General features: G+C 43.6%; 1 protein-coding gene across 3 annotated transcripts in view; it reads right to left on the bottom strand.

Annotated features, from left to right (window-relative positions):
- The window catches only part of LOC137346788 (multidrug and toxin extrusion protein 1-like), a 111,025-nt gene that overhangs the window by 4,295 nt on the left and 90,791 nt on the right, over positions 1-15,939 (bottom strand). For all 3 annotated transcript variants that reach the window (XM_068010640.1, XM_068010638.1, XM_068010639.1), the window contains exons 8-15: positions 12,930-13,027; positions 11,579-11,692; positions 9,080-9,147; positions 8,397-8,505; positions 5,059-5,134; positions 4,887-4,956; positions 3,059-3,191; positions 2,097-2,191 (exon numbers count right to left, since the gene is read on the bottom strand). In XM_068010640.1, the coding sequence (XP_067866741.1) occupies positions 2,097-2,191; positions 3,059-3,191; positions 4,887-4,956; positions 5,059-5,134; positions 8,397-8,505; positions 9,080-9,147; positions 11,579-11,692; positions 12,930-13,027 (763 nt within the window). The remainder of the gene's footprint in view (positions 1-2,096; positions 2,192-3,058; positions 3,192-4,886; positions 4,957-5,058; positions 5,135-8,396; positions 8,506-9,079; positions 9,148-11,578; positions 11,693-12,929; positions 13,028-15,939) is intronic.

The following is a 15,939-nucleotide window of genomic DNA, read 5'->3' as shown; positions in this document are numbered from 1 at the left end:
GACTGCAACAACTACCATGGAATCTCCCTGCTCAGCATAGTGGGGAACGTCTTTGCTCGAGTCATTTTAAAAAGACTCCAGAAGCTGGCTGTGCGTGTCTACCCTGAGGCACAGTGTGGCTTTCGAGCAGAGAGATCCACCATTGCTGACATGCTGTTCTCCCTTCGCCAGCTATAGGAGAAATGCCACGATCAACAGATGCCCCTCTACGTTGCTTTCATAGATCTCACCAAAGCCTTTGACCTAGTCAGCAGACGCAGTCTCTTCAGACTACTAGCAAAGATTGGATGTCCACCAAAGCTACTAAGTATCATCACCTCATTCTATGACAATATTAAAGGCACAATTCAGCATAGCGGCACCTCATCAGACCCCTTTCCTATCCTGAGTGGCGTGAAACAGGGCTGTGTTCTCGCACCTACACTGTTTGGGATCTTCTTCTCACTGTTGCTCTCACAAGTGCTCAAGTCTTCAAAAGGAGGAACATCCCTCCACACAAAATTATATGGCAGGTTGTTCAACCTTGCCCATCTTAGAGCGAAGACCAAAGTACAGAAAGTCCTCATCAGGGAACTCCTCTTTGCTGATGATGCTGCATTAACATCCCACACAGAAGAGTGTCTGTAGAGACTCAGACAGGATTGCGGCTGCCTGCAACAAATTTGGCCTAACCATCAGCCTCAAGAAAAATGATCATCATGGGACAGGACGTCAGAACTGCTCCATCCATCAAGATCAGAGACCACGCTCTGGAAGTGGTTCAAGAGTTCACCTACCTAGGCTCAACTATCACCAGTAACCTGTCTCTCGATGCAGAAATCGACAAGCAGCGGACGCCTTTCCCATGCGCTATGTCCAGACTGGCCAAGACGGTGTGGGAAAATGGCACACTGACACGGAACACAAAAGTCCGAGTGTTTCAAGCCTGTGTCCTTAGTACCTTGCTCTACTGCAGTGAGGCCTGGACAACGTATGTCAGCCAAGAGCGACGTCTCAATTCATTCCATCTTCGCTGCCTCCAGAGAATCCTTGGCATCAGGTGGCAGGACCGTATCTCCAACACAGATGTCCGAGGCGGTCAACATCCCCAGCATATACATCCTACTGAGCCAGCGGCACTTGAGATGGTTTGGCCTTGTGAACCGCAAGGAAGCTGGCAGGATCCCCAAGGACACATTGTACAGCGAGCTCGTCACTGGTATCAGACCGTCCATGTCTCCGCTTTAAAGACATCTGCAAACGTGACATGAAGTCCTGTGACATTAATCACAAGTCGTGGGAGTCAGTTGCCAGTGATCGCCAGAGCTGGCGGACAACCATAAAGGCGGGGTTAAAGAGTGGCGAGTCGAAGAGACTTAGTAGTTGGCAGGAAAAAAGACAGAAGTGCAAGGGGAGAGCCAACTGTGTAACAGCCCCGGCAACCAATTTTATCTGCAGCACCTGTGGAAGAGCCTGTCACTCTAGAATTAACCTTTATAGCCACTCCAGGCGCTGCTGCACAAACCACTGACCACCTCTAGGTGCTTACCCATTGTCTCTCAAGACAAGGAGGCTAAAGAAGAAGAAGAATGCAGGAAATGCTGCAGCCAATTTTCAGCACAGCAAGCTCCCACAATTAGCAATGAGACAATGACCCAGGTAACCTGTTTTTAGGAGTTCTGCCAGTTGAGGGATAAATATTGGCCAGAATGCCAGCGATTACTCCCCTGCTCTTTTTCAAAATCATGCCCATGGGATCTTTAACATCCATGCAACAGCACTTATGGGGCCTTGGTTTAACATCTCATCCAAAAGACAGCACCTCTGATAGCGCTGCACTGGGAGTGTCCCCAAACTGTTGATTCAGAGGAGAGAGTGCTACAAACTGAGCTACAGCAACCTGGTGTTTTCCCACTGGAAACCAAACAGCAACTCTCTGCCTCTGTCAAACACTTTGCAGTGGTTTGATCGGCAGGAACGTCATTGGCAATACATCCAGACTTTAGACCAGGTTGTTGTGTGTGGCATGAGGAAACAAGGGGGAAAAGGCAGGATAACAAAAATAATACATATATTCTCAAAAGTTAGAGTAACTAATTTCCATTCGCTGCTTTTACCTGGTCAGATGCTTTCTTCCAGTTCATTTTAAAAACCACTGTCTGGAAAAAGATCCCTTGCACAACAACAGCTGTAAACATCCCAGACCAAAGACCTGCAAAAACATTAAGGCTACAGTGAACAGAGTACACAATCCTGTAAACTTTCTATCTGGGCTGTTTTCTCCGTTTCTCTACTTGGTTTATTTTTGACGTTTATTCTCATGATGTGGCACTGACAAGACCACATTTATTAGTCACATCCAATTGCTTTGAGAAAGTGGCCCACCTTCTTCTTTGGCAATTGTTTGATGAATTAAGTGACTGCCCCATTCCAGAGGGCATCAAGATTCAACCACATAGCACATGGGACTGGAGTCAGTCGAAATAGGATTTTCCTAATTTTATTTATTATTACAACTTGGTATCGTGAGATTTGAACTCTCAGCCTTTAGATTGCGAATCCAGTATCCACTGCACTACTGTAGCCACAAGTACCTGCTGCCCTTTGGCACCTTGCAGAGTCATGTACAAGTCTAGGCAGTGAGTGTTGGCAGGATCCTGATCCCAGCATCCAGAAGCATATAAAATGCAAAATACTGCAGATGCCAGAAATCTGAAAGCAAAACAGAAAATACTGGAAATACTCAGCGAGTGAGAGAGAAACAGAGTTAACATTTCAGGCTGATGACGTTTCATCAGAAAGTCCAGAATTCTGAGTTCAGGTCATCAACCTGAATGTAAACCCTAGAAGCATTCACAGGATCGTGATCGGGTGAGAGATCTCTTCCCCCAACCCAATGGTGCAGTTACCAGTTGTAACACCCTTATCACTGTCCCAGTTGAAATAAAATAACTCAGCCCTGACAAAGGGATCAAATTGCCAGACTGCATAATCGCCAAAATAAGGCATTTAGGAAGAGCAGAAATAAAAGACAGCTTACAGAAAGTAAAATTATAGTACATTCAAAATAAAATCCTACCCACGATGCCAAGTTTTGCTGCAAACATCAGTGATATTCCAATGGGATAACCAATTGCATAGAACACAATTAGATTGACGATGGCTCCCAGTTTTTGTCTCCCAGATCCTATTACCACTCCAGCATTCACACACTGTAGAGCAGGCAAGTAGAATATATTAGGCACATAATTCAGTTTTCCAGAATGCTCCTGTTACAATCTTCAGGTATTCCTACTAAAATTAAATAACTCATTAGAGAGCCTTATGTCCACACCAGCAGTGGGGTTCATATTGACAATGTTTAATGAGCCTTTTGAGTTTAAATATGCCAAGGCTGTGTTCTTGCCCCAACCTTAATCTGCCAGGTGCTGACTACATCAGGTCAACAACTGAAATGAGAGTTTGGCCTAGACAATGCCCATTGCAGACAGATCTGGATTTTACTGACAAGACTGTGGCCTTGGCTCTAATTGTAGACACCCTGACCAAAGCTCTATGAATCTTTGACCAAGATTTGCCTTGGTCTCCAGGTCAGCTGGAACAAGACAAATGTGCAATCACTGGCATAGAACATTGTCTCAGTTATCTTCATAAAAGGTGATGATCCATCTGACAGAGTGGAATCAGTGCCACAATTCACTTCCACGAGTAGCACAATCTCCTCAAATGGGAATGGGTTTCTTGACTGCCATATACACACATAACTTGAGGTCCACAAGAAATGCTCGCTCTCGTGTCGAGATCGAGCTCAAATCTCAATCTCACTGTATGGCTCTACAATGCCTTAGTAATATGCCCATATCTGAGCCATATTTCAATATGGATAAGTGTCAAAGTCTAAACAAATTCTAAATCGCTTTGCACGTTAAAGGGAAAAGGCTCAGAAAAAAAATCTTAAGCGAGACTGAATGCAAACTGACTAATCAATCACTGCTGTCCCAGTTGGTTGATCATTCCCAACTCCTCTGGTATGGACAGCTCATGTGCCACCCCGTGTCTGACTCCGCCAGTATCCACCACCAACATGGAAGAGACCATGAGGCAGAACAAAGATGGAACAACATAAGTGTTCCTTAATAGCATGGGTCTTACTTCAGAGATCACACAAGTATGAGCCTAGAATTAGTAGGGTTGGAAGCAGCTGGTAGCACCCTGAGACAACAAGAGCACAAGGTGCATGTTACCAGTTCTTCATCCTGTATTGAATGAAGCAGCAAAAAAGTTGAAATGAATTTTAATCTACACAAACTTATGTAGTCATTTACACAATGGCTCCAGCATTTACAACATTGCTCATTAACATAGTCAAATGCAAGTAAAAAGATAAATTGCCAAAGAATCTGAACAAACTTTTTTTTTTTTTTAAAAAGCCTTGAAATAGCTGAATGCCTTCTCAGGCTAGGAAGGTTCCAGCATTGATGTCTGGTCAGTATTGCATTAGCAGATCTCAGCCAGGACAGCAGTAGGAGTGGCACAATTGGTCTCAGTGGTCCTGGGTTCAAACTCTTGGTAAGCATTTTTTTTTTTTCATGGGATGTGGGCGTTGCTGGCAAGACCAGCATTTATTGCCCATCACCAATTGCCCTAGGGAAGGTGCTGGTGAGCATGTGAGCATGGATGGACTGCAAGTATGGACAGTGTGTGTAGACAAAGGTCAAACTCAGCTGTGATGATCTCAACAGGTGAATAGGCTGATGACACCCACAGTCTAAACTCACACATTGAGAATTAGACAAGGCGTTGAAGGACAGCTTACATTTAGTATATAAACAATGTTTAAATACCTGAAAAATAATACATTTTGAACACAGCTTTTATTCTGAAACTTTTAAAAACAAAATACTCACAGTTATGGCATCAAAAAAGTGGTAAGCAGCAATTAATGGATCTAGTTGTGCAACCAATTGAATAATTTCTCTAAGAGAAAGAGACAGGTGTTGGAATGGAGATATTTGTAAATTCACTTTGTAAAGTACATACAGACAAGTTTTTACAGTTTGTAAAATTTATTTTACTAACTTGTCAGTGGTAAAGATATAACCCACTACATCCTTTACGGCTGCCAGAATCACAGCGATCAGCAAAGCACAGCACCCTGTTGAAATAGACCCACATGAAATTCCCAATTAAAAAGGGATGCATGATATTCATAAATATGATTTAAAGCTCTGATGAGGAGCCACCATGTTGAATTGTGCCTTTCATATTGTCATGGAATGAGGTGATGATACTTAGTAGCTTTGGTGGGCATCCAATCTTTTCTAGTAGTCTGAAGAGACCACGTCTGCTGACGAGGTCAAAGGCTTTGGTGAGATCAATGAAAGCAATATAGAGGGGCATCTGTTGTTCACGGCATTTCTCCTGTATCTGACGAAGGGAGAACAGCATGTCAACGGTCGATCTCTTTGCACGAAAGCCACACCGTGCCTATCCTGAGTGGCATGAAACAGGGCTGTGTTCTCGCACCCGCACTTTTTGGGATTTTCTTCTCCCTGCTGCTTTCACATGCGTTCAAGTCCTCTGAAGAAGGAATTTTCCTCCACACAAGATCAGGGGGCAGGTTGTTCAACCTTGCCCATCTAAGAGCGAAGTCCAAAGTACGGAAAGTCCTCATCAGGGAACTCCTCTTTGCTGACGATGCTGCTTTAACATCTCACACCGAAGAGTGCCTGCAGAGTCTCATCAACAGGTTTGCGGCTGCCTGCAATGAATTTGGCCTAACCATCAGCCTCAAGAAAACGAACATCATGGGGCAGGACGTCAGAAATGCTCCATCCATCAATATTGGCGACCACGCTCTGGAAGTGGTTCAGGAGTTCACCTACCTAGGCTCAACTATCACCAGTAACCTGTCTCTAGATGCAGAAATCAACAAGCGCATGGGAAAGGCTTCCACTGCTATGTCCAGACTGGCCAAGAGAGTGTGGGAAAATGGTGCACTGACACGGAACACAAAAGTCCGAGTGTATCAGGCCTGTGCTCTCAGTACCTTGCTCTATGGCAGCGAGGCCTGGACAACGTATGTCAGCCAAGAGCGACGTCTCAATTCATTCCATCTTCGCTGCCTCCGGAGAATACTTGGCATCAGGCGGCAGGACCGTATCTCCAACACAGAAGTCCTCGAGGCGGCCAACATCTCCCTGACACACTACTGAGTCAGCGGCGCTTGAGATGGCTTGGCCATGTGAGCCGCATGGAAGATGGCAGGATCCCCAAAGACACATTGTACAGCGAGCTCGCCACTGGTATCAGACCCACCGGCCGTCCATGTCTCCACTTTAAAGACGTCTGCAAACGCGACATGAAATCCTGTGACATTGATCACAAGTCGTGGGAGTCAGTTGCCAGCGTTCGTCAGAGCTGGCAGACAGCCATAAAGACGGGGCTAAAATGTGGCGAGTCGAAGAGACTTAGTAGTTGGCAGGAAAAAAGAAAGACAGAGGCGCAAGGGGAGAGCCAACTGTGTAACAGCCCCGACAAACACATTTTTCTGCAGCACCTGTGGAAGAGCCTGTCACTCTAGAATTGGCCTTTATAGCCACTCCAGGCGCTGCTTCACAAACCACTGACCACCTCCAGGCGCGTATCCATTGTCTCTCGAGATAAGGAGGCCAAAGAGAGAGAGAGATTTAAAGCTCCAGGAAATTCCCAAATAAAACTGCAGCTCAGAAGTTTCTAAATATCTAAACTAGAAGATGTGGAATTCTCATGTTCTTTTGCAAATATATTTCTTCAATCCGTTTACTTGTACTAGCTCCAGTGTCATCAGAGTGGCTCCAGGGATGAAGAAATTCAGTTATGTAAAGGGATTGGAGAAGCTGGGATTATTCTCCTTAAAATGACGAGGGACGTTGATGGGGAGAAACTGTTTCCACTGGTCGGAGGATCAGTGACCTGAGGTTTGAGATAACTGGCAACAAAAAAAAAAAATTGGGGGGAGGGGGAAGAGAATAATTATTTTTATGAAAAGCTATTAGTTATGATTATCTGGAATGCATTACCTGAAAAAGGTGGTGGAAGCAAATTCAGTGATCAACTTCAAAAGGGGAAATTGGATATAAATTTAAAGGAAACATTTGCAGGGCTTGGGGAAAGTACAGAGAGTGGGATTAATTGAGAGCTCCTTCAGAGAGCTAGTACAGGTACGATGGGACATGGGCACACACAAAAGATGGCAACTGAGCTTAGGAGGAAGACTCCAGATACTCACCCCATGTAACCACCTACTGACAAGATTGTGCATTGCATTGAGACATCAAAATTACATGGGAAATGACGACATTAAGTTACAGTGGTAAATGTTGACAAGAAAATATTACAATAACAGGAAGCAAGGTTTGTATATAACATGCACGTAGAGCCATGACTGTTATAGAATCATAGAATGGGTACAGCACAGTAGGAAGCCATTCAGTCCATCCAGGCTCTCTGCAAGAGCAATTTAACTAGCCCCACTCCCCCAGTCTTCACTGAGCGCTGCAAATTTTTTTTCCTTCAGGGCTTATCCAGCTCCCTCTTGAAAGCCCTGATTGAGGGGGTGGTGGAATCAGTGTCCTCTAGTTCTTGACTACTTCTGCCAATGGGTACAGTTTCTCTCTGTCCACTATGTCTCAACCGGTCATGATTTTGAACAGCCCTATCGAACCTCCTCTCAATCTTCTCTTCAAATAATTATTTAAATATATCATTAATTGTATTGCTAAACCACTCTGCCTTTGAGATAAAGTTGCATCCATCAGATGATAAAGACACACAGATCATCAGTAAAACTTGATCAGAATAAGAGACCTATGTGTGCTGAACGTGCCCATCTCTGCTGACGTGGCAGAAGGGGAGCAAGAACTGACCTTGGCACCCCATGGGTTAGGAAGGTGACTATCAGACAGAATTATTTCTCCTGATCACTATCCAGCAATCCCTCTGAGCAGCATACATGTGTGTATGTCAGACGAGGTAGGATTGGTTCAGCTCTATGCATCCTCCATCCAGACTCAGTCAAATGACAGGTCTGTGGCTGCCATGAGGAAAGATCAATTGAGAGAGATGGTAAGAGCAACCAGTAGCCATAGAATAGTGCACAAAGAGTCAACTCCTTTAGAAAAGGGAATAGGAAATGTGGGGCTTACAAAAAAAAACATAAGAAATTGAAGGATTGTGGTGAAGGGTTACATTATTTGAGCCATACAACCCTTTGTACCTGTGCCAGTTCTCTGAAGGAGCTCCCAATTACTCTCCCTTCCCCATAGCTCTGCAAATCTTACCTTTTTTTTAAAAAAAAGTATATATCTAACTCCCTTTTGTAGTTTGCAGACAAGTAACTGAACAACAATGTCATAAGTTATAAACCAAGAACTCACCAGCACACCACAGAGCAACTCTGGCACTGGTTTTAGCCTGCTCTGGGTTTCCGGCACCCAAAGCATTCCCCACACAAACACTTACAGCCACACTGTATCCGAGAGGAATCTGCAGGGCAAACAACATCATGACAGTAATTCTAGAATACTTAATTTTCTTCCTATTATTCCTCCTGTTATGGATCACTTTTGCTTCTTCAGTCTACTGTATAAATATGCAATCTGGTATGGTACTGCACCATAAAGGACCCAGGCTAGATTCCTAGTCCATGCTGTGCTATGTTGGCAGCAGTGGTAATTTGGTCTCAGTGGTTGTGCTTGGGAGAGGGGCAAAATGAAACAGGATACCAACTGATTGCTTTTGACAAGCTTTAGCTAGAAAATGCACTAGTGTTTTGCCAGAGCACAATAAGTAGGAGCTAGAAACAATAGCAGTAACTGGGTACAAGGTGCTACAAGTCACACCAAATAATCCGTTTTGTGTTGCATGGCCTATATGCCATTGCCTGTTTTAAATTGAAAAGTAATTCAGCAAGTGTTGAGAGAGGTTTTGATGGTTAGAGCATTACAAACCTAAAAAAAGAAACTATGCAGCTCTACATTCTATTTGGAAGCGCAATTTCTAGTATAAAAGATATGGTGAAGCAGGTGTGTTTGTAGTCTCAATGAAATGCCAGCCTTACCATGTATGCTGCTGATAAAACTTGATAAATAATGGCCTGGGCTCCAAGTTCTACTTCATTAACTAGTCCTGTGAAAAGGAAACAGTGCAGCCAGACTTCAATAATGTGAGAAATGTCAAAGCAAGAAAAATATAAAGATGTGCCTTTATATACCACCATCCACCTCCGCACACCCCAAAGCGCTTTCTAGCCAAAGTACTTTTTTTTGGTGTCGTCACTGTTGTAATGTAGAAGATGAAGCAGTTAATTTATGCACAACCACCTCCCACAAACAACAATTCAATAATGACTAGATAGTCAGTTTACTTCAGTGATGTTGGTTCAGGGATACATGTCAACCAGGCAACTGAGGAGAACTCCCCTGCTTTTCTCCAGAATAACAAGGTTTTTTTTATATCCACCTGTGGGAGGGGATGGTATCTCTGCCAGTGCAGCATAAATCACTGGAGTTGGGCTTAAACACAACCCATCTACCCTGCCTGGCAAATTATTCCAGACACATCATCTATCGCGAGGTGCCATTTAAAATATTTTTTCATGAATTTATATTTGGTCTTACACTTTTTAAAAAAAAATTCAGGGTTTATCTTATGTAAGCCTTTTAATATTTTATATACACAAAGCTCCCCCAACTGTCCGAAAACACCGCATCAGTTTTCACACATAGGCTGACGAGACCCAAATTTAATTCACCACTCGCTCTCAACTTCTCCACTGTCTCTGATGCCCCAATTAGAACGGTCCTCCATCAGGCACAGGGTACCCGATCATGAGGGCCCCATTCCCCACCCCCCCCCCTCCCCCCAAGGACGTCAGAAAGCCGCCTGCTTTTAACAGACGGCTCTTTTTGGGCTTGACCGCCTGACTAGCCATGGGTAAAATCCCCGTGGAGGCAGGCAAAGGCCCTTAAGTGGACACTTAAGGGTCTTGATTGGTCTGGTGGGGTGGGCAGGCCATTTTCCGCCGCCACCGCCCTGTGTAAAGTGGCGGCAGAGGCGGGAGTAGGCCAGGAAGGGCTCCCAGAGCCTCCAGCTCCATTTTACGCTACTTCCCCAGCCACCATCCTGCTCTTTGGGGTGGGGGTGTAAAATTCAGCCCCTTGTCTTTAGTCACCTCTCCAAACTCCTTTCCTTAGTTATCAACTCCACCCCTCATCCAGACTGAGGCTGAACCTGACTATTTGCAACTTTGTGTTGTATTTGACCGAGATGAGCTTCTGACATATATACGCACCATTAAGACTGCCTATTTCCACCTCTAACATTGCCCAACTCTAGCCTTGTTAAGTTCACCTGCCACTGAAACCCTTCATGTCTTTTTTACCTCTCGACTTGACTATTCCAACACGCTCCTAGCTTGTCCCATATTCTATCCTCCATAAACTTGAGGTCAACCAAAACTCTACAGCAAAGTCCATTCTCTGCTCGCTCCTGTGCTCACTGACTTAACTTGGCTCCTGGTTAAGTAATGCCATGATTTTAAAATTCTCATCCTGGTTTTCAAATCCCTCCATGGCACTGCCCCTCCCCAATTTTTTAAACTCCTCCAGCCCTACAACCCTCCGAGATGGCCTCCTTCTGCACTGTACAATTCTGTGATCTCTGCACTCATCTAACTCTGGCCTCTTGTACATCCCTGATTTTAATCGCTCCACCCATTGGCAGCTCCTAAGCTCTGGAATTCCCTCCCTACCTCTCCTCTTTTTAAAAGCTCCTTAAAACTTACCCCTTTGAACCAAGCATTTGACCATCTGCCCTAATACTGGCTTGTGGCTCTGTCAGATTTGGGTTTTAACACACTCCTGTGAAACACCTTGGGATGTTTTAGAATATTAAAAGTGCTATATAAATATAATGTTTTTTCTCTCATCTGTGGAGCAGAGATAGAGTTTCTTTTAAGGTTTTCCTCAAAAACCATCCCTTTTACAACTTCAAATCACTCATTATTCTGCACCACCTCCAGAAGTTGCATATCTGTTGTGGTTTGACCAGAACAGTACAGAGTACTCATGATATCACCCAATCATTTGCTTGTTTTTGATGTTGCCTCACCCCATCATCTAAACACTGATGGTGACAAACTCCAATATTACTCCCAGATTGTGGAATCTCCTAATCCCAATTCTATTCTCTGCTAGTTGCTTTGTCTCCCAAGCTCTGGGGTTCCCTCCCTAAACCACTCGGCTTCTCTACCTCTTTCCTCCTTTAAGATGCTGCTTAAATCCTACCTTTTTGTTCAAGCTTTTGGTCACCTGTTCTAATACCTCCATAGGTGGCTCGGTGTCCAATTTTGTTTGATAACATTCGTGTGAATGGCCTTGGGAGATTTTGCTAGGTAAAAAGGTGCTTTATAAATGCAAGTTGTCCTATTTGCGTTATATTTGTGCTGTCAATTATTTCACCAGAAATTTGAAGTCGAGTATGCCTAACAAAAAGGTTTACACTCCTTATTTAATAAAATGAGTCATGGGTTTTTGAGAGGAGATGTTAGCTTATTTACCTGCAAGGAAAATTCCAATTTCGTATGTCCACCATTCAATACACATCATAAGCATACTAGGAATTGCCAGCCGTATAAAAAAGCCCCACTCCTGCAGGCAGTCAGTGGACCATCCTATACAAGAACAAAATGGCGCAGTTGACACAACGTACAAATGAATATAGAAACTATGACAAGATTAAAGAAGGGAGGAGCATGAAGAGGAAATTCAAGAGATTCAGCTTGTCCCAATTTCTAGGTTCAAGTTATGGACTGCTGACTGGTCATTTTCAGTCCAAAGTTGAAATCACACCAAATTTGTTATCGGAGTTTCACTTGTCATGTAATATCACTGAGCAAATGTTGTTATCTGCTTCTCCTACAAAGAGTATGCAAAACACTGGTGACAGGTCACCATCAGCTCCTCTTGTGCACTTCCTAAAGGCTGGTTACATAATGAAAAGTCTGGATCGCACGCCTACTCTCAAGGAAATACAACGCGTGGTGTGGTACATGAAGACCAGAAGTCATGAATTTTATCCTTTGCCTGGACTGGGTTACCCAATGTCAGCCAAATCAGTATTTGTCACCTTGTTTAATTTTGTACAATCACCTCAAAACATGAAAAATAAGGGGGAGAGAGCGAGAGGAATCTGTGTCTTACATTTGTAATGCCTGCTTGCACGTTCCTCACCATATGGCCACCAGAACTGCCTGGCAATCCTCCACTGGGTTTCCTTATGGCTCATTGCCTGACAGGCCTTGATGTTTGGCTGCAGGCTCCTCTACCTCTTCTATAGCTCGCCACCTCCAAGCTTATATTTAGCAACTCCTCAGGGTATGTAGTAGTAATTTTCAAATTCTGTTATCATTGCTGATGTAGTTAGTAATGGCTAAATGCATGACTTGGAGATGAACTGAGCCACAAGGTCTGGTGGGAGTTGGTTCCAGAGTTGATCAGATATGTCAGCTGATCTCATCTGGCTAGTACCAGAATCACTACAGTTTGCCGCAGCACCTCTAAAACATGGAGGGGACCCACCAGCTAGTGTTTCCACATCTCGCTGCTGCTCAGCAACTGCTGGTAGAAAGTGTTTGTCCACAGAGTGAGAACAAAAATCAGACTTGACTATAATCCCCTCAACAGTCAAATCACTTGCTGGCATTCACTGTCTAAGCTCACTCATTTATTACTGGACAGCTGGCAGCCCCCACGAGACCAGCAGAAGTAACAAAAAAGGGGGAAAAAGTGGAAAACAAAACATAAAATTACATTGAATATACAGTGCAGAAACAGGCCATTCGGCCCTACTAGTCTGTGTTGGTGTTTATACTCCACATAACTTTTTTCCCCCAGATGAACATTAATTACCTTTCCAGGTCCCAATATACAACTTTCTCCATCGAATGTATATGAACAGTAGAATAACTTGGCAGTACTGACAAACTACATTGGCAGCAGCGGAGCCTCTGAAAAATATTATTTTCATGTGCTAAATGCGGCTTCAAATAAAACATGGTTACAATTCAGTAACAGCTCATCTCATTAATACTGGATTTTTAAAAAAGTTTTATATATTAACCGGCTTAAAAGCATTTATTTAGCACCACTCACTAACCCGGGGCATCCCAAAGCACTTTAGAGCCAATGCTTCATAGCTGTAAAGTAGGGGATGCAGCAGCCAATTTGCTGCCAGCGAAGTCCGACAAACAGTAATGGGATAATGACCCGATCAGCTGTTTTTAAGTGTTTGTTGAGGGCTAAATATCAGTGAAGACACCGGGGAGAACTCCCCTGCTCTACTTAGAAATAGTGCCTGTTGGATCTTTTACATCTGCCCAAGGGGGCAGACAGGGTCTCAGTTTAACATCTTATTCACAAGATAGCACCTCCGACAATGCAGCACTCCCACTGCACTGGATCATCAGCCTGGAGTGGGATTTGAACCCACAAATTTCTGACTGAGGCCAGGAGTACTACCCACTGAGCCACAGCAACAGGGTGCAGCCAGAGACAACTAAAACAAGGGCAGGTGTGACACTACATTGGCAATGGCAATCACGAGAATGGAAGACCAACACTGGTGAGTAGTTTTACATTTGTCTACTTTGTACAAAATAACTCAGGATACTTTTTATAGAGTAACTCAATCTACATACTTAAAAACAGTAACATAACTGAGGGGCTGAGATAACAGCAAACCACTCAACATTTTCGGTTGTAGGGTTAGGAGGGGATCTCAACTCCTCGATGCACCACTGATTCAAAACACACTGGAGACTACATGTTATATTTTGTGCACTGTATAGTGCATGGCTGTACATTGTAAACCTTTCAGTTGTACTTTGGCAAATTTCTATGGTTGCCACTACTTTAAATAATACCAGGGATATTTGATGAGGCAACATGCATCTTTGGACCTAGCTGAACAACAGGTCCTAGATTCCACTGATAAGCAGGAACCTTCGTAATCCTTCCCAATGCTGTTGAAACGTGATCTAGGGACTGAAGTGCAACTTAATACAGAAATTCAGCTGAATTTCCATTTTCTATTGGTTGCATTTTATTGCATTTGTCTATCCAACAGAGATAAATGCCTGCCTGTCTTGGCGCATTGAAAGCATGATCCTTAACTAAGATTGGAATTCGAAGCAGGTTCTCCAGTTTCCATAGTACAACATATTGCATAGGCAGCTCTTACAAAACGGCAGTGAACTTCCTATGATTCGACGCAGAGACATGTACTAATTTTACCTAGACTACTGGGTAGAGGTCTTGGATGGAGAAATGAAAAATATGGTGATAAACGACACCCAAGTTGCTCTTCCTGGCTAATTTTTTTGACCAGAGTTTAAACTGTATCTTACGCTGTCCTGTTGTTAATCATGGTGCAGTAGTTATTTTAATTAACTCATAGAATGTAGGCATCTCGGACAAGGCCAACATTTATTGTCCATCCCTAATTACCCTGGAGAAGGTGGTGGTGACAACAGAGTGACTTGCTAGGCCATTTCAGAGGGTAGTTAAGAGTCAACCGCATTGCTGAGAGTCTGGAATCACATGATGGCCAGACCGGGCAAGGATGACAGATTTCCTTCCCTAAGGGACATTAGCGAACCAGATGGGGTTTTTAAGACAATCTGGTAGCTACATGGTCGTCATGACTGATACAAGCATTTTAATTCCAGACTTATTTAATTAATTGAATTTAAATTCTCCAGCTGTCATGCTAGGATTTGAACTCATATCTCTGCAGCATTTGCCCAGGTGTATGGACTATAGTCCCATAAGATAACCACTGTTACTGTACCCAACAGTATTATGGCTTTGGTACTAGACCAGGAACCCATTGATTAGGAGTTTAAATTCCAAAGAAAGTTGTATAATATTTTTCAAAAAATCTAAATTTGAGAGCAAGTACTTTGGGGAAAAAAGATTTGCATTTATACAGCACCTTTCACAAACACCAGACTTCTCAAAGCACTTCACAGCCAATGAAGTACTTTTGAAGTGTAGTCACTGTTGGAATGTAGGAAATGCGGCAGCCTATTTGCACACAGCAAGATCCCACAAATAGCAATGTGATAATGACCAGATAATTTGCTTTTGTAGTGTTGACTGAAAGAATAAATATTGGCCAGGTCACCAGGTAGAACACTGCTTCAAAATCATGCCTTGGGATCTTGTACACCCACCTGAGCATGCAGATGGAGCCTCACTTTAACACCTCATCTGAAAGACAGCACCTCCAGTGTAGCACTCCCTCAGTACTGCACTGGAGTGTCAGCCTGGATTTTTATGCTCAGGTCCTTGAGTGGGACTTGAACTCAACAGGCAAGAGCGCTACCGAATGTCCTTTTTGTGTCAGCTGTGGCTCAATGAAAGCTATTATTATAAATGCCAACTGGCTCACAATGTCCTTTGGGAAAGGGAATCTGCCACCCCTACTTGACTTAACCTACATGCGGCTCCAGTGTCGCACTACCTGGGGGACTTTTGATGCTCTCAGAAGTGGTCTTTCAGTTGCAAAAACTGCTACAGAAGGTGCCTCAATACTGTCTCAAGGCAACTAGGGAGAAGCACCAACAGTAGGCTTAGCAGCGTTAGCCACACCTAGAGCGTTTTTTAAAAAAATCACGACAAAAACAGAGGTCATCTCCAAATAGCGTGGGGTAGCCTCAAACGTTTTTACAGTTGGTTCACGAATCAGTGCTCAACATGCTGAATCTATCTTTTTGTGCACTATATTTACATAGGCCTGAACCCATTTACAACAAACTTTGTGTTAAGAAAAGCTTACACAGAAATAACAGGAATGCAGTAATCACACGTAAACCTCATCCATTGAAATTTCTAGCCTCTTGTTTCGTAGGATGTGCAG

This window comes from Heterodontus francisci, chromosome 30, assembly GCF_036365525.1.
Source record: "Heterodontus francisci isolate sHetFra1 chromosome 30, sHetFra1.hap1, whole genome shotgun sequence".
Lineage (NCBI taxonomy): Eukaryota > Metazoa > Chordata > Chondrichthyes > Heterodontiformes > Heterodontidae > Heterodontus > Heterodontus francisci.
This window is presented reverse-complemented; position numbering and strand designations above follow the sequence as displayed.